This window comes from Prinia subflava, chromosome 8, assembly GCF_021018805.1.
Source record: "Prinia subflava isolate CZ2003 ecotype Zambia chromosome 8, Cam_Psub_1.2, whole genome shotgun sequence".
Lineage (NCBI taxonomy): Eukaryota > Metazoa > Chordata > Aves > Passeriformes > Cisticolidae > Prinia > Prinia subflava.
Genome location: NC_086254.1, coordinates 7,293,769 through 7,310,003, shown reverse-complemented (window position 1 = coordinate 7,310,003; position 16,235 = coordinate 7,293,769). Strand labels below are relative to the sequence as shown.

Here is a 16,235-nt window from a genome sequence, read left to right as displayed (position 1 = left end):
GATGCTGCAAGTGCCCTGCTTGCACTGCTGCGGACAGCAGAGCTGAGAAGGGTCCTGGGTTTAAGCTCCAAGGAGGATGTGAGGCTTTAGCTGGACACTGGACAACCTGTCTCAGGTCTTGGTTTTGCCTCCACTGTGGCAAGAAAGGCAGTGCAAGGTTCTCTGTGGCCTTGCTGTGAGCAAGGGACTTGAGAAAGTCAAATTCCCTGGGCTCAGCCTCACCATCCGTGCAGGAGCTTCCCACCAGGCCAGAATTGAGCGGGCACCAGGGACACCAGGGCAGCAGGGCTGTCACTGCAGGGCTGTCACTGTGGGCCTGGCAGTGTGTCTGGGGTGCCCCATCCCTTCCTGCTCCCCCCAGCACCAGCTGGAGAAAAGCTTCCCAGGGCCTTCTCTCAACTTGCTGGGGATGTGTCTTGGAGTTAAGGACACGGGACACGGCACTTGCTCCATCCCCAAACACGGAGTGAGCCAGGGCTGTGGAGGGACAGGGCAAGCAAGGGGTGCCTCTGCAGCCCCCTCCCTGCCTGCCACCCCTTTGGCCGGGCAAATAAGGATGTCACCTCTTCCCTGCCTTTTTGCCAGCTGCCCCCTCCTGCCCTCTCAGCCAATGCTCGTCCAGCTCCACACGGTGCCCTTGTAGGGTCCAGGGCTTTGCTGCCTTTCCAGGAACCACCGCTCCCCTCCCTCTGGTCCTTGAACCCTACAATCCCTTAATCCCCTTGGCCCAGGGCATCCCTGCAGGGCTGGGCTTGATCAGATCCCAAATCTGATTTTTGGATGCGCCTGTAACCATCCTGCTGGGCTGGGGCTGGGGGGGGCTTGCAGACCCCCTTTTTCCTGGTGGAGGTGGGGGCCCCGTGAGATGCTGGGAGTGTTGGGAGCCTCAGGGGCAGCCCGTGGCCGCGGTCCCTGTGGGGCTGGGCTGGCCTCGGGCTGTGGGGGGACACATGGCAGGGTCACAGCCCTGCGCAGGAGTGACCCCCGAGGTGATGCCCCGCCCCTTGGTTTCTCCCACTACTTCAGAAAGGCTCAGGGGGCTTTTCCTGACCCCCATTTCCCAGCCCGAGGGGCTCCCACGCTCCGCGCCGGGGGGCTGCGGGCACCCCTGGGACCCCCCCGCTTTTGGGCTGGGCGCGGGGGGCGGCCGTGCCGGGGCTGCCCCCGACCCCGCGGGCAGGGCGGGGGGCCGGGCAGGGTGCGGGGCAGGCGGGGCCGGGCCGGGCCCCCCCTCCCCTCCCCTCCGGTGCCCGCCGCGGGGGGGCTGTGCCGGCCCCGGCGCCCGGCTCGGCTCAGCTGTTCTCTGCGGCAGCGGCACCGCGCGGGGCCGAGCCGAGCCCAGGCGAGCCCAGCGGGGCCGGGCGGAGCGGAGCCGAGCGGGGCCGGGCCGGGGGGAGCGGAGCGGGGCTGAGCGCGGCCGGAGCGGGCGGAGCGGAGCCGAGCGCGGAGCCGGGCGCGCCCGGGCGCGGAGGAGCCGCCGAGCGCAGGTGGGAGCCGGGCGCGGGGCGGGGGCGGCGGGAGCACGGTGGGGAGGGACGGGGGGACGCGGGGAGCGGGGCTGAGCCCCCCGGGCCCCGGCCCCTCGCCGCCCGCCGGCGGAGATGGCTATATTTGGACAGTGACCTCTGGTCGTTCCCGAGCAGTCGCTGCGGATTCAATTGTGGCAACGTAATGGCACTGCCGGGGAGCGGGGAGCGGGGCTGTCCTGCCCGTATCCTGCCCGCACCCTGCCCGTATCCCGCCTGCACCCCACCTCTCTTCGCCAGCACCCCATCCGACCCCACTTGCGCCCTGCCTGCACCCCACCCAGCTCTCCTGCCTGCACCCCGCACCTGCACCCTGTTCAGCCCTGCCTGCACCTTGCCAGCACCGCACCTGCTCCTACCACCCCCTCCTGCACCCTACACGTTGCCTGCACCCTGCTCAACTCTGCCTGCACCACATCTGTCCCCCACCTGCCCCCCACCCCCTGCCTGCACCCTGCCCGGACAGCCAGGCCGTCCCTTCCTTCCCTGCATGCTGACACCTCAGACTCCGCTCCCCTGGCAGTGGTTGAGGTGCTGGGAGAGCGTCCCCACGGAGCCTCCTCGCTCCTCCCCGGGGCTGGGGACCGTGCTCGGCACCGGGGGGTGACAGCAGCAGCGCCCTTGTCCAGCCCTGCTTGCCAGCCGAGCTCTGGGCCCCTCAGCACTCAGCTCCAGCCCGTTCAGCACAGCCAGAGATGATGCTGAAGTGCCGTGAGGACTCCGGGGGCACTCAGGGACTGGGCAGATGTGGTTTGGCAGGGCGCTGCATGTGCCCTACACAAAATCCACCGGCTGGGACATGGAGGAGCAGATCTGCTCCTGCCTCTGCCCACACCGGCTGGGGACAGGGGTGCCTGGCTGTGGTTTGCTGGCTGGATGTGGCTCCTGACAATGGCTGTGCACCCAGAAAAGCACAGGGGATTCCCCAGCGTAGCCAGTGGCTCATGGGTGCTGCAGAGCCCCAGCTGAAAGGGTTTTGTGGTCCTGAGTGTCTCAGTCCCGCCTGGGGCAGGTCCCAGGAGCAGCACAGGCTGGGGGGAGAGATGGGTGACTGTGGGCATTGTACCCAGCTGTGGCTGAGGGCTGGAGACCCCACTGGGGCCACACTGGGGTGCTCCTCTAAACCCGTGTGCCCATGGGGCTGTGTGCCTGTGCCAGGTCCAGCCCTTACCCAGGTGGGGGTGCAGAGTGCAGGGATCCGTGGCACAGGACAGGGATGCACGGAGGGAGGCGTGAGCCACCAGCAGGCAGCTCTGGAGGCACAGCCGTCCCCAGTGCTGGGTCAAACCAGGCGACCTCAGGCCACTGATGCAGGATGGGATACAAGGGAACAAGCTGTGACTTCGTGCACGGCACCTTTATGTCCCCCCCAAAGTCCTCTCCACCCTGCTACTCTGCTGCAGCAGCTCATGTGCCATCCCCAGTGCCAGCCATGGGGCATAGCATAGCCACAGGGCATGGCATAGCTCTGGGACATATCACAGCTCTGGGACATGGCACAGGACAAAGCACAGCTGTACATTATGGCGTGGCCATGTCCCTGCCCAGTGTCAGGTGGCTCTGGCCACCAGCTGGCAGTCCCCAGCACCTGCAGCACCCCCACACCCGAGCACCAGGGCTGCCCCTGCTCCCTGATGTGGGGTCAGGGCCACATCAGGCACCAGCTCACATCCTCATCCCCTTCCACCTCAGTGGCCCCAGGCTTTGCTGTGCCCGAGCAGGAGGAGTCTCTCGGAGCACGGAGGCCTGAGGGGACCGAAACCCCTCCAAGCTGTGCCAGGGTGGGAGGTGGTGGCCTGACCCTGTCCCCCCAGCCATGAGCCGCCGCGTGGTGCGCCAGAGCAAGTTCCGGCACGTGTTCGGGCAGCCGGTGAAGGCAGACCAGATGTACGAGGACATCCGTGTCTCCAAGGTGACGTGTGACAGCTCCTTCTGCGCCGTCAACCCCAAATTTGTGGCCATCATTGTGGAGTCTGGTGGTGGCGGGGCCTTCATTGTCCTGCCCCTTGCCAAGGTGAGTGGGGAGGATGCTGGGGTTTGGCCACATGCTGAGATGTTTTGGGGGGAATGTGCTGATGGGTTTTGCTTTTGGGGAGCTGCTGTGGCCCCAGGGCCCCCCAGCTTTACCCCAACACCCCCTCCTCCTGTGGGGGCTCAGGGCAGGAACAACCTGGGTGATCATCAGCCCCTGCCAAGGGTGACATCCCTGGGGCAACCGAGGTGATCTGGGAAACCCCCAGGTGCCTTCTCCCCAGGCCAAATTCCCTGGGGGGCACAGCATGCCCAGGGAGCAGCACCCAGAGCAGTGGGGGTCTGCCCTGCCACCCTGGCAGAGAGATTGGGAAAGGGTCCCCAACCCCTCCTTGCCATCAGAGCAGATACAAAACAACCTCTCATGGGTCACATCATTCCCCTCTGTGCTCCTGTGAGTCCTTGTGCCAGGTGAGCCCCATTTGTTCCGTGTGCCTCAGTTTCCCCCTTCAAGGCAGGTCCAAATCTCCAGCCACCACCGGAGCCCCCTGCATGTCCCCATTTGTGCCACAACCCCACGTGGTGGCCAGGCTGGGCTTTGGGGGGTACTTGGCAGGGTCTGTCCTAGGGGACTCATCCCAGCCCCTCACCATTGCAGACAGGACGGGTGGACAAGAACCACCCGCTGGTGACAGGGCACACTGCGCCCGTGCTGGACATCGACTGGTGTCCCCACAACGACAACGTCATCGCCAGCGCCTCGGAGGACACCACCGTCATGGTGAGGGGCTGGGCCCTGCTGGGAGGGGGGTGGCAGGCACTGGGGGAGCGATGCGGAGCATCCCCCCCCTCCCTCGCCGCCTGTGAAGTGTCACTGGCCTATTTTTAGCCCCGGTGCCATGCGTTCGCGCTGGCGGCGGCTGCTCGCTCCATGATGCAGCAGTTTGTGCTAAATATACCCTCCCCGGCGACTCAGCACACAGCAATAGCTGGGGGGGGCTGGGGGCTGCACCCCGGCTGTGCCCCCCTCCCTGTGCCCACCAGCACCCTGAGTGCTGGGGATGCACCCCAGGATGGAGGCGCTGCTGGCGTTCCCTCACCACCGTCCCCACAGGCTGAGCTGGGATTAATGATGAGGTTAATTGGCTCCGAGGCCCTCATCCGCTTAGTGCTCACACACGGGGTGATCCCCAATGCCTCGCTCTCCCTCCCCCCCAGGTGTGGCAGATCCCCGACTATGTCCCCGTGCGCAACATCACGGAGCCCGTGGTGACACTGGAGGGACACTCCAAGCGGGTGAGCATCATCTCCTGGCACCCCACCGCCCGCAACGTCCTGCTCAGCGCAGGTAAGGGGGTCCCGGGTCACCCTCCCCGGGGTCACAGGAGATCCGAGGGGTGACAGCACCTGCCCCCTCGGTCCTCTGCAGGCTGTGACAACCTGGTGATCCTCTGGAATGTGGGGACTGGGGAGATGCTGCTGGCTCTGGATGACATGCACACCGACCTCATCTACAACGTGGGCTGGAACCGCAACGGCAGCCTCCTCGTCACCACCTGCAAGGACAAGAAGGTCCGAGTCATCGACCCCCGCAAGCAGCAGATCATAGCGGTGAGTGCCCCTCTGTGTCCCCCCTCCTCCCACCGCGGGTCCCCCCCAGTGCCTGCCTGACCCTACTAACCCCGCCCCGCGCGTTTCTGTGTTTGGTTTAACCTGCTAACGCCGCCGCAGGAGAAAACCAAACCGCACGACGGCACCCGCCCCATCCGCGCCATCTTCGTGGCCGATGGCAAGATCTTCACCACGGGCTTCAGCAGGATGAGCGAGCGGCAGCTGGGCCTCTGGGACCTGGTACGAGACGGCGGCTCCAGCCCGGCCAGCGCCAGTCCCACAGATCTCAGCCTGGCCAGGAACGCTCCGGGTGCCGGGGATGCCCTCTGGCAACGCGTGCGCTCAGGGATTGTCATGGAATAGGACTCAGTGGCTGTTCTGGGGGACAGATCCGGACCCCCTCCGTTTTCCCCCCTTCCCGTGCCCCGTGCTGACTGTTTCCCCCTCCCCCCAGGAGAGGTTTGCCCCCCACGAAGGGCTGAGGCCCGTGCGGGCCATCTTCACACGGGAAGGACACATCTTTACCACGGGCTTTACCAGAATGAGCCAGCGGGAGCTGGGCTTGTGGGACCCGGTAACGAGGCCGCATGGAGTGCTGCCCTGGGAACTTGGCCCCCCTGCCAACCCCCCTGCCCCAGGATGGGGTCTCTGCTGTATCCCCCTCCCAAAAGTTGCCAAGTTCCCGAGTGTGCCGTGCTGTGCTGGGGTGGGGAGGGGGCTGGGAGTGCTGGGGAAGGGGGGTACAGCCAGGCTGGGGGGTACCCAGGCATGCAGGTAAACAGGAGTGGGGCAGGGAGCTGGGGGGGCATGCCAAGCGTGTGTACCCCAGAGGGGACAAGCCCTGTCCCCCAGTGTGCAGTGGCTAATGTGTGCGACTAACCAGGGTGGGGGTTTTGGGGTCACTGCTCACACCCCTCCACCACTGCTCCGGCCCCACAGAAAAACTTTGAGGAGCCCATTGCCCTGCAAGAGATGGACACAAGCAACGGGGTCCTGCTGCCCTTCTACGACGCCGATTCCAGCATCGTCTACCTCTGCGGGAAGGTAACCCCCCTTCCCGGGGGTGCATCCCCCATGCCACCCTGTCCCTGGGGGTGCCAGGGCTGGCTGTCACCTGTCCCCACCCCTGCAGGGTGACAGCAGCATCCGGTACTTTGAGATCACGGATGAGGCGCCCTACGTGCACTACCTGAACACCTACAGCAGCAAGGAGCCCCAGCGGGGCATGGGCTTCATGCCCAAGCGTGGGCTGGATGTCAGCAAGTGTGAGATCGCCAGGTGAGAGCCAGGGGGGCTGGGGGGAGCCAGGGGGGTCGGGGGGAGCCAGGGGGGTCGAGGGGGTCGGCTGGGCCCTGACTGCCTGTGCCCCATGCAGGTTCTTCAAGCTGCACGAGCGCAAGTGCGAGCCCATTGTCATGACAGTGCCGCGCAAGGTGAGCCTGGGGGGGTCCCAGGGGAGGCGGGGGCCTGGCAAGGGGACACCCCACATCTCACCAGGGTCCCTCCCCGTCCCGCAGTCAGACCTCTTCCAGGATGACCTTTACCCCGACACGCCAGGCCCTGAGCCAGCCCTGGAGGCAGATGAGTGGCTGTCGGGGAAGGACGCAGAGCCCATCCTCATCTCGCTGCGGGATGGGTACGTCCCCATCAAGAACCGGGAGCTGAAGGTGGTCAAGAAGAACATCCTGGACAGCAAACCCCCGCCAGGCCCCCGACGCAGGCACTCCACCTGCGACTCCGACTTCTCTGTGAGTGTTTGGGGAGAGGGATGTGGCAGCAGGGCTGTCCCCCTGCCCTGGGGTGGGGTGGGAGGGGCCGGACTCGCCGGTGACCTTGTGTCCCCTCTCCCTGCAGCAGCCAGCCTTGGAGGAGGTGCTGGAGGAGATCCGTGCCCTGAAGGAGACGGTCCAAGCGCAGGAGAAGCGCATCTCCGACCTGGAGAACAAACTCTGCCAATTCACCAACGGCACGGACTAGCGCGGTGGCCACGGCCACGACCACGGGCAGGGCCAGGACTGCCCCGGCCTCCCGGGGATTAAAGCAGAGTCCCCACCTTGGGCAGGAGCCCGGAGCCGTGTTCTTTCCCCAGGAGCCGAGGGGGGCAGGGAGGGGTCGGACCCTGACCCCGCCTCCGCTGGCATCAGCCGCATCCCGCTCCCGCAGCAGCCGAGCGGGTCCCGCCTCAGTGCCCGCAGGCTGCGGCTGCCGAGCATCGCTCCGCGGGGCCCTGCAGCCTGGGCACCCGCAGCCTGCCAGGACGGGGAGCTGCCGGGCCCCCCGGCCAGGATGTGTTCGGTGCTACACCCCCACCCCATCACCCCTCACCTCCCCCTGCCCCACCGGCCCCTCGGCGGGTGCTCCCACCCGGCTCTTTGCTCCTGGACCCCTTTAATAAAGGGCTCAGCCACCCTTGGCTGCGTGGCACGTACCGGGGACACGGGACCACCGTGCCAGGGGTGCTGCCTGCACCCCCTGCCTGCGACCCCCGGCACAGGCAGAGCGAGGCCGAGAGAGACAAACATTAAAGAGCATTTATTGGTGTTGGCCGCAGTCGGAGCTGCTCGGGCTCCCCCGGCCCCAGCCCAGATGTTGCTGTGGGGTGCACGGGTGGGTGGAGGGAGGGGCACCAGCTATGAAAAGTGCCAGGAGAGCGAGCCCAGCCCCCCTCTCACCCCGCAGCCCCCAGCCCCCCGTGTGCAAAGGGGGAGCAGCTGGGGCGGGGGGCCGGGGTTAGCACCATTTGACGTAAGGTTTCTCTCGGGGTCAGTGCCCGGGACGAGGGGGTGCAGCGCTGCCAAGGGGAGGCATCCGAGCAGGGTGGAGGGGTGCGAGCAGGGGTAAGGGGGGTGACACCGGGCCGCCCTTCACAGGCACCCCTTCAGCTGCCCCAGCAGTCCCCGTGCCACAGGGGGCGGCTGTGCAGCCCCTCGCTGGCTGTGGGCTACAACAGGGCTGAGCCCCCACCCGTGTTGGCAGGCAGAGCAGCTCCCGGGTAAGTGCACTTGGTAGCGCCTGGGCAGGGGGGGAAGAAGGAGCTGGGCAGAGCCCCCAGGCTCTGGGGGCACCCCGGGACCCCATGCAACTGGCAGCCCACCCACCCGGGGCAGGACGTGCCCCTCACCACCTTCCTGGGGTGAGGGGCTGAGCAGCACCCCAGAGGGTGGCTGGGGGAGCAGGGCTGTCCTGGAGAAGGGGTACAGTCCATGGAGTTGCCCTCCCTGGTCCCTGTCACCCCAGGTGCAGGGTTAACACCCACCCCCACCCTGGGCTGCCCCAATACTGGCCCAGCTCTGGGGACCTTCTCCCAGGGCCAAATCCTGCTCCCCCCTTCCCCATTTGCCCTCCTCAGTTCTTGGACTTGCTCTCCCCACTCTGCTCCCCCTCTGCGCCCCCAGACGCGGCCCCGGCCGCGTCCCCATCCCCACAGGGGCAGGCGGGGGGCTCAGTGGGGGCGTGGGGTCACTTCTCCGTCAGCGAGAGCTGCAGGATCCGCTGCAGATCCTCCTCCTCCTGGCGCGTCCGGCGCTCTGCTTCCTCCTGCTCCCGCGCCGACAGCGCCATGGCCAGGCGCAGCTGCTCGGCGTAGCTGGGGAACAGCGCGCCGGGGCCCCTGCCCGCCCCCGCCGCCGGGGCCACGGGGGGACGTGGGGACGCCGTGTGCTGGGGAGTCCTGGGGGCAGCAGGGGCTCAGTGGGGTCGCCGAGGGTCCGGCACCCACACCCACTCCCCCCCAGGGGGGCTGGCCAGGCCTTACCAACCTGTCTCCTCGGCGGCCCTCGTGCGACAAGGGGTGGGTGCCCGGCTTGCTGTTGGTCAGTGCTTCCCAAATGGTCACCTGTGTGACAGAGGGGTGCTCGGAGGGTGGCACCCCCACAAACCAGCCCCCCTCAGCATGAACTCTGACTCGCCACCGTGGGATGTGGGGATGGAGAGAGGTGGGGTGAGTGAGGATCCCAGGTGGGATTGGGAGGGGGTGGGCAACGGGGTCTCTCAGCCAGAGGGACAGGAAGAGGTGAGGGGGTGGCAGTGCCCACCTGGTCGTACTCACTGCCCGCTTCCAGCAGGCTCTGCTGGATGGCAAACTGCAGCAGGTCATCCTCGTCCTCCCGCAGGGCGTCCTGGTGGGTGCCCACCACGCTGTACCCCCGCGGCACCTCAAACAGCGCTGGGTCCATCTCACACGCTCGGCACGAGGCTGTGGGGACACCAGAGCTGGCCTGGCTGGGCACCCTGTGGGACCCCTTCTTACTCCACCCTGCCAGTCCTGTGTCCCTTACCCTGCTGTGACCCACTCCCAGCTGTACCCCACTGGGACCCCTTCCCATCCCACCTCACCGTGTGCCCCCAACATACTGAGGGAGCTGGAGCTGCTGACGCTGGAGGAGTCGCTGCTGGGTGAGGGGGCCTCGCTGCTGGGGCTGTGCCGCAGGGAGCTGACGGGCTCGTCACACCCATTGAGGTTCCCGAAGGTTATTCGGGCGTTGAGGATATGGAAGATGGGGATTTCTGCAGGAAAAGGGAAAAAACAGCAAGGAGGGAAGCTGGCTGTGCCAGCCAGGTCAGCAGCAGAGCCCAATCCATACCAATCTTGACGGGGAAGCCGGGCGGGAGGCGCAGGGTGATGAAGTCGCGCAGTTTGGCGAAGAGCGCGTTGCTTATTGCCATGAGGTCGATGATGGGGGCAACCTGCTCGCAGAGGGACAGCGGGTGGTCCTCACACAGCCACAGCTTCGCCTTGAACCTGCCAGGGACAGGCGTTGGGCTGGGGACCCCCACCTGTCCCCACCCCGAGCTCTGCAGCAGTGGAGGCGGGGACACCGGGAGTGCCTGACTGCTCCTCCCCTCTCACTTCTGTGTCTTGGTGGTGAGCTCCATGGGCCGTCCCATGTCCCGGTTGCCCAGCTCGAAGTTGGGGTTGAAGTACTCCTCAGGGGTGATGGCGGTGGGGTTGGCGTGGCTCAGTGTCTGCGTGATCAGCGTCTGCACGGGGGGACAGCCCCGTGGGGTGAGAGGGCAGGTCTGACTGCAGGGCCACCCCCTCCGACCCCTGAGACACTCACCCCATTGTTGGGCCCCACGTGCTGCTCAGCGATGCCCAGGAAGGATTGCAGGGGGGTCTTACAGCCTGTGGGAGAGCAGGGGGTGAGGGCAGGGCCAGGGGTGCCCTGCCTGCCCAGCCCGTGCTGGCTCCACCTTTGCTCTTGCCCTTGTGCTGGTCTGAGAGGTGCTCGGTCCGTGTCCGTGTGATCAGCTCCACGTTGGACGCGCCATAGACCTGGCCGAGGAGGGGGAATGGCAGAGGTGGGCACCTCACACTGCAACCAACCACAACCCCCTGGGCACTCAGCTCCCTGCCCCTCACCTTGGCCTCATACCCATTCACCATTTCTGTCTTCTCGCTCCTCCAGCCCAGGATCCCCGATTTGTTCCTGGGGTGACAGGGCACCATGAGCTTGTTTGGACAGCCCGGGCTGCCAGCACCCCTGGGTGGGCTCGGTGCCACCCCAGCCCACCTCTCGAAGGCGATGTTCTTGGTGTCGAGCTGGGTGGTGACAACGGGGGCCGTCAGCCGCCCCATCACCTGCTCCTCGGTGGGCTGCACAGCAGCCAGCAGCACCTCCTGGTCGTGGCCGGCCAGGGCCAGCGTCTCTGAGTAGACCACCCGCCTGTCGTGGTCAATCTCCATCACCACCGCACTGCTGTCTGCAGGGAATGGGGTCAGGACAGCCACGGTCCCCACCGTGCCACCCAGCACCGCTCCCCAGTGAGGGGGACACGCCGGTGTCACCTCACCTTGTCCCCGGAAGACGAAGCTGCGGTTGCCCCGCTGCCAGGTCATGTGGTCGAAGCCCAGCAGCGTGGTGTCCACCCGCAGGTTCTGGCCGCTCTTCCACACCTTGTAGGTGTCGCTGGGGCAGATCTTGGACACCAGGGGCACTGGGGAGAAATGCTGATAGCCCAGCCGGGGATGGGGACACCTGCACCCCCGAGGGGGCTGCCAGTGCTGAGCTAGGAGGGGGACGCACCTGGGGAATGCGATGCCTTGGCGGGATGGGGATCTGCAAGCTTGGGGTGTCAGGGGGCAAGGGGGCAGGTGACCCCCAACCTGGGGATGGGGGTGGATGCTGGGGCTGGGGGACTCTGCTGGGAAATTCCCGCTCCCCCCACAGCCACGCTGCGCCCCGAGCTCACCCCAGCTGGTGAACTCCCACTTCATCTCCACGTAGAAATCCTGGGCCTGTGGAGAGCGCAGAGGGGTGAGGGGAACCCCGTGGGCGCAGCCCTGCAGCCCCTGCTGAGGGAGGTACCTTCCGCAGCTTCTCCAGCAGCACGGGGATCCCGGCCAGGCGCTTGATGGCTCTCTGGTAGTCGCGGTAGCGCAGCACCAGCTGCACCAGCTCCAGGTCACGGGTGCTCACAGCCTCCTGCAGGACTGCAGGGCAAAGAGACAGTGTGCAGGGCCATGGCACAGCATGGCACAGCATGGCACACATGGCACTGCAGAGCTGGGCGCTGCACAGGAGCCACAGGCATGGAGAACCACGTGGGCAGTGCCCTGGGGAGCTGCAGTACCGGGGTGAGCATGGCCGTGCCTGTGCCCGTGTTCATGTCCACATCTGTGTCCATGCTCGTGCCCACGCCCATCTCCATGCCTGTGTCTGCATCAGGGCAGCTTGCAGGAGGATGGGGGCAGCAGCCCCAGCTCACCTGTCCATCCGCTGCGGTTCTCCTTGCCCACGTCGGCGCCATGCTTCAGCAGCACCCTGGCACACTCGAGGTGGCCCAGCGTGGTGGCCAGGTGCAGGGGAGTGCGTCCTCGGGGGTCCAGCTGCTCGATGTCGGCCTGCCAGGAAGGAACGAGGCTCTGAGATCACTGGGGTGGCCAGACCTGGCTCTCCAGTGCAATCCCACAGATGTGCAGCTTCCAGACACAGAAAGCAGCCAACATTTGGCAGTATCTGGGAGAGCATCCCCACCCCTGACCTCCCCCAAGAGGGGCACCTCAAAAGCCTCTCCCTGTTGCCACTGCCAGACCCATGGAGAGGGCACGGAGAGCACAGCAGTGGCTGCCAGCACCCAGCACACCTCGTCACAGCCAGGCTGGGCTGCACCCACCAGGCGGGCACAGAGCATGGGCATGGCACAGCAGTGGGGGGCACAGATGCCCCCGGCACAGTGCATGGAGCTCTGCACATCTCCATGCAGCTGCAAGCTCCAGAAAAGCCCCCACCTCTGTGATCTGGGGGGGGGGGGTTGTGCCCAGTTGCCAGGCAGCAGCTGCTGGCAGCCCCCCTCCGGCAGGGCCGGGAGCGCTGTGGGCTGCGGCGGGCGCACGTGTTCCCCTGCCTGAGCCGGGGGCGGGCGGCTGCGGGAGCAGCGGCTGCTCCGAGGATCCCCGGGGCCCCGGGGAGCCGTCGCTGGGGCTGCCGTTGTTTGTGCCAAACCCGGAGCCTGGCACCCAGCCAGCCCTGAGGAATCCCTGGTGCGGTGGCGGGTGGGCACCCCCGGCACCCCCGGGCCCTGCTCCCCGTGTAGGAAGCAGTGTCACACCCATGCCCAGCTGGGGACATGGCTCGGGGAGGGAGGGGGGGACCCTCTGTGCCCCAAGCACCCAGCTGGGGCAGAAGCCTTGTGCCCAGAGAGGGGCACTCAGATGCTACCAGGGCAGGAGGCAGTGGGGCAGTCCCCAAATAATTCATATTTATAATTCATAATTCATTGTGGGGAGGCCACCCTCAGGAGAACAAAGCTGGGGTGCAGGACCCAAAGGTGCCAGCTGGGACCGGGCAGCCAGAGGTGTTTGGGCGTGGGCAGAGGGGGAGCATGGGCTCCCTAGGGCCCAGAGTCTCACCTGCAGCTCATCCCTGGCTCCCTCTGGGCATGTCCTGCATTCCTGCTGCCCCGGGGATGTTCCCATCCCTGCCCAGGCTGTGGGTATTCCCAGGCCCCTCATCCCCAGGGACTCAGCAGATAGGTAGGCCCCCCAGTCTGCCCACACCACGGAGCAAAACAGCCCCCCAGTTCCCTGGGAGTCAAAGTGCCGCTCCAATGCTCTCCAGGCGACTGCTGCTTCTTAATTGCACTAATGAAACGACTCTAATTAAGGCAATCGCCCCCCAGCTGGGGGCGGGGGCTGCAGGCTCAGTGGGGCTCCCCAGCTGCAGCCCTGCCCCAGCGCTGGGCAGGATGAGGGTCCCAATGTGGGGACATGGTGCTGGAGCCACCCCAGGGGACATGGCATGACCCAGATTTTGCCAGCAAGAGCTCAGTCCTGAGCCCTGCTGTTGGGTTGGCTCTGGCCTGGGGACCAGAACACCGACCTCCAGGTGCTGCCCATCTGGGGCCGTGACACCCACCAGGGATGGGGACAGGGGCAGGGACGGGGGTGGCTCCGGGGTGGCAGCGGTGCAGTGCAGAACCGCAGCTCAGTCGCTCCTCCTGTGCCAGCCAGGCACGTGGCACAGCACGTCCCTCCACTGGGGTTGTCCCTGGGTTGGAGAACCCCAGCTCCTGCTCCTGGGTAGCAACAGGGGACATGAGCCAGCACGGGAAGATGGTGCCAGGCACTGCTGTCCCTGTGCAGCCCCGGGTCCCTGTCACGCCTGAGGGGCCAGGCTGTGGTGAGGGGTGTCCTGACACAACAGGCTCCATGTCACTGCCTGCCACATCCTCGTGATGCCCCTGTCAAGGGGACCTACTGACACCTTGCTCCTTCTAGAGGCAAGTGTGGATGGGAGCTCATGGTGACAGTTTGGGGGTGACAGACACAGAGCCCTAATGAGGCCATGGAGAGGAGCAATGTTCTCAGCTGCCCCAGTGCTTCCCAACCCCAAACATCTGCACTTGGGAGGGGCAGGACGTGGAGCCACCGTCCTGCGGGGGTCACCGAGGCAGAGGGGGGGCAGAGCCCTGGGCAGGGGACACCCAGCCTCCAGCACTGCACACAGCACCAGCCTCAGCCTCTTACCTGGGGGATGCCCTGGCAGGGATAAGGGCTGAGCCGTGTCCCTGGATGCCCTGGACAGCGCAGGGAGCCTGGGCTGGCCCTCACCTCCTTCCCCCAAGCCCCCACCTGCCCCAGAGTCTGACCTGCAGCACCCATGGGCTCCACCCTGTGCACCCCTGGGGTGCACACATGGTTAGCTTTGCTCTCAACCAGCAAATGGCAGGGGGGCCCAGGACAGAGCCCCCCGTCTTCCCAGGCTGGAGGGTTGGAGCCTTTCTGCAGGCGAGCGGGGCAGAGCCCCCCCCGCAGCCCCTCCACCTCCCCCCGTCTGCCGAGCCCAGCTTTGATCTCCGCCGCGCTGGGCTCCTGGGAAAACTGACCCCAAATGAGCACGAAAATAAAAACACTGGCCATGGGGTGGGACACCGGGGCGACGCTGGCGCAGCCTCCGGCTGGACCCCACAATGGAGACGGGTGTGGCGGGAGCCATCGCCTGCATCCCGGCGGGAGCTTCGCGGCACAATGACCCCCGTTTCACGCATCACCAGGGTCCATCCAGCATGGCCCTCAGTGCCTTGGGGTTTGAGGACCCGGGCCGAGAGATGGGGATGCTCAGCACAGCTTCCCCGTCAGCCTCCCTCCAGCGCCTGCGGTTTCCTGCGTCTTCGGGGTTGGGTTTTAATTACCTGAATTGCAACGCCACGGGGGAGAGGGAGGCTGGGAACCCGCCGGGGAAGCACCCACACCCCGCTCCATCACCGGGCTGCTGGGAGGTTCCCGGGCTGAGGGACAAAGTGGGTCCCCTCACCCTGAGAAGAACCCTTGTGAGGCTGGGGGGCTGCGCCCCGGCAGCATCAGGGCCCTCGTCCCCCTGCCCCCAGAGGGGCTCAGCCTGAGAGCGGGGAGCTGAAGGCTGCACCCCCAGGGGAGTGGCAATACCCTGAGAAGAGGGGTGCGGGCCGGGGGTCTGCGGAGGCCTAGCAGGGACACGTGCGGAGGGATGCTCGGGGCTGCGTGTGCTGGAGGATGCAGGGGACCCGCGGGTGGTACCCAGCGCTCCTTGGCAGACCCGGGGGCAGCAGGCACAGTCCCGGGGGGCAGGTGGGGACGCACACCACACCCCCAGAGCCCCGCCAGCGCAGAGAGCGACCCCATCCTTTATCAACCCCCTCATCTCCATCCTCATCCTCACCCCGGCCCCGAGCATTGCATCAGCCCGAGCCGAGCGGAGCCGGGCCGGGCCGTGCCGGGAGTGTCCCCGCGCCGCCCCACCTGCTTGGCGCTGAGCTCCCGGTCCAGGTCACGGGCGCGGTTGTGCCAGACGAGGTAGTGCAGCGGGTACCTGCCCTCCGGCCCCTTCCTGCCCGAGCAAGACGCGAGCATCCTCCGTGCATGCTGGAGCGGCGCGGCGGGCGCGGCGCGGGGCGGCGCGGGGCGGGGGGGCGCGGGGCGGGGCGGGCCGCCACCTCCCGCCCGGTGCTTCCCCGGCCCCCCCCGCACCGCCCGGCCTCATGGGACTTGTAGTTGCCCTGCTCGGCATCGCCCCTTTCTTCTTCCTCATCTTCATCTTCCTCTTTCCTCGCCCCTCTCCCGCACCGCTCAGCCCATCACCGCGGCCTCCGATCCCGCGGTGGGGGAGGGCTGCAAAGGGGCACCCCACTGGCAACCAGCATCCTCCCCAAATTCCCCCCTTTCCCAGGGTGATCTTCCCCTTCCCAGCTGACCTCCGCTCCCCCAGTGGGGCAGCGGGCCCGAGCAGGTGGTGGGGCAGGGGTGAAGGCGGCAGGTGGGGACCAGGTGGGGGCCATGGGGGGACCCCGACTGCCGCCCCCGCAGCACCAGGCACGGGCCCCCAGCCCCGTTTCCTTTTCCGCCTGCGTCTCTCCCGGGCGGGCGTCGCGTTTTCCGGCTGCCGCCCGAGAACAATGCAAGGCTGGGCCTCTGCGGCCGCCCCGGCCTCCGCCGGCGCCACGCTCCCGGCCCCCCACCCCTCTGCTCCCCTCCTCCCACGGGGGGAACCCCCCCGGCGTTGTTCTCTGCTCAGCTGTGGCGGTGGCGGGGGTCGCATCCCCCCGCCCCTGTCCCCGCACAGCATCCCCCATCCCCCTGCCCCATGACGTCATGGGCCACCTCCTCGGCAGCCCGCGCTGAGGTCACCCCGAGGGGCCGGGGGGCTCCGG

General features: G+C 67.0%; 2 protein-coding genes across 7 annotated transcripts; one reads left to right on the top strand and one right to left on the bottom strand.

The window, feature by feature from the left end:
- The first annotated feature begins 1,251 nt into the window (after positions 1-1,251).
- CORO6 (coronin 6) lies at positions 1,252-7,172 on the top strand. Of its 6 annotated transcripts, XM_063402685.1 has the most exons (12): positions 1,252-1,487; positions 3,341-3,540; positions 4,156-4,278; positions 4,716-4,845; positions 4,927-5,108; positions 5,229-5,348; positions 5,563-5,682; positions 6,048-6,152; positions 6,241-6,386; positions 6,484-6,541; positions 6,626-6,856; positions 6,963-7,172. In XM_063402685.1, the coding sequence occupies exons 2-12, from the start codon at positions 3,343-3,345 to the stop codon at positions 7,083-7,085; spliced, it is 1,536 nt and encodes a 511-aa protein (XP_063258755.1). In that variant the 5' UTR covers positions 1,252-1,487; positions 3,341-3,342; the 3' UTR covers positions 7,086-7,172. The 6 variants fall into 6 exon arrangements, with proteins under 6 accessions (XP_063258755.1, XP_063258753.1, XP_063258751.1 ...); XM_063402683.1 differs by lacking the exon at positions 5,563-5,682 and having other exon boundaries at positions 1,253-1,487; positions 6,966-7,172; XM_063402681.1 differs by lacking the exon at positions 5,563-5,682 and having other exon boundaries at positions 1,253-1,487; positions 3,248-3,540.
- Positions 7,173-7,647: 475 nt separating this feature from the next.
- ANKRD13B (ankyrin repeat domain 13B) lies at positions 7,648-15,510 on the bottom strand. Its single transcript, XM_063402678.1, has 15 exons — positions 15,328-15,510; positions 11,817-11,952; positions 11,417-11,541; positions 11,301-11,346; positions 10,902-11,045; positions 10,622-10,811; positions 10,471-10,537; positions 10,302-10,383; positions 10,169-10,233; positions 9,958-10,088; positions 9,692-9,849; positions 9,462-9,614; positions 9,143-9,303; positions 8,867-8,943; positions 7,648-8,778 (listed from the first exon to the last, which is right to left on the bottom strand). Exons 1-15 carry the CDS (start codon positions 15,436-15,438, stop codon positions 8,568-8,570), a joined length of 1,857 nt encoding a protein of 618 aa, XP_063258748.1. The 5' UTR covers positions 15,439-15,510; the 3' UTR covers positions 7,648-8,567.
- Between the last annotated feature and the right edge of the window lie 725 nt (positions 15,511-16,235).

Excerpts from the sequence above, each read along its gene's own strand:
- ANKRD13B (XM_063402678.1), bottom strand. The coding sequence starts at position 15,438 with ATGCTCGCGTCTTGCTCGGGCAGGAAGGGGCCGGAGGGCAGGTACCCG. Across the intron at positions 9,615-9,691 it reads CGGCTTCCCCGTCAAGATTG|AAATCCCCATCTTCCATATC; the intron begins GTATGGATTGGG and ends CTTTTCCTGCAG. Across the intron at positions 8,944-9,142 it reads CGGGCAGTGAGTACGACCAG|GTGACCATTTGGGAAGCACT; the intron begins GTGGGCACTGCC and ends TCTGTCACACAG.
- CORO6 (XM_063402685.1), top strand. The coding sequence starts at position 3,343 with ATGAGCCGCCGCGTGGTGCGCCAGAGCAAGTTCCGGCACGTGTTCGGG. Across the intron at positions 3,541-4,155 it reads TTGTCCTGCCCCTTGCCAAG|ACAGGACGGGTGGACAAGAA; the intron begins GTGAGTGGGGAG and ends TCACCATTGCAG. Across the intron at positions 5,109-5,228 it reads GCAAGCAGCAGATCATAGCG|GAGAAAACCAAACCGCACGA; the intron begins GTGAGTGCCCCT and ends ACGCCGCCGCAG.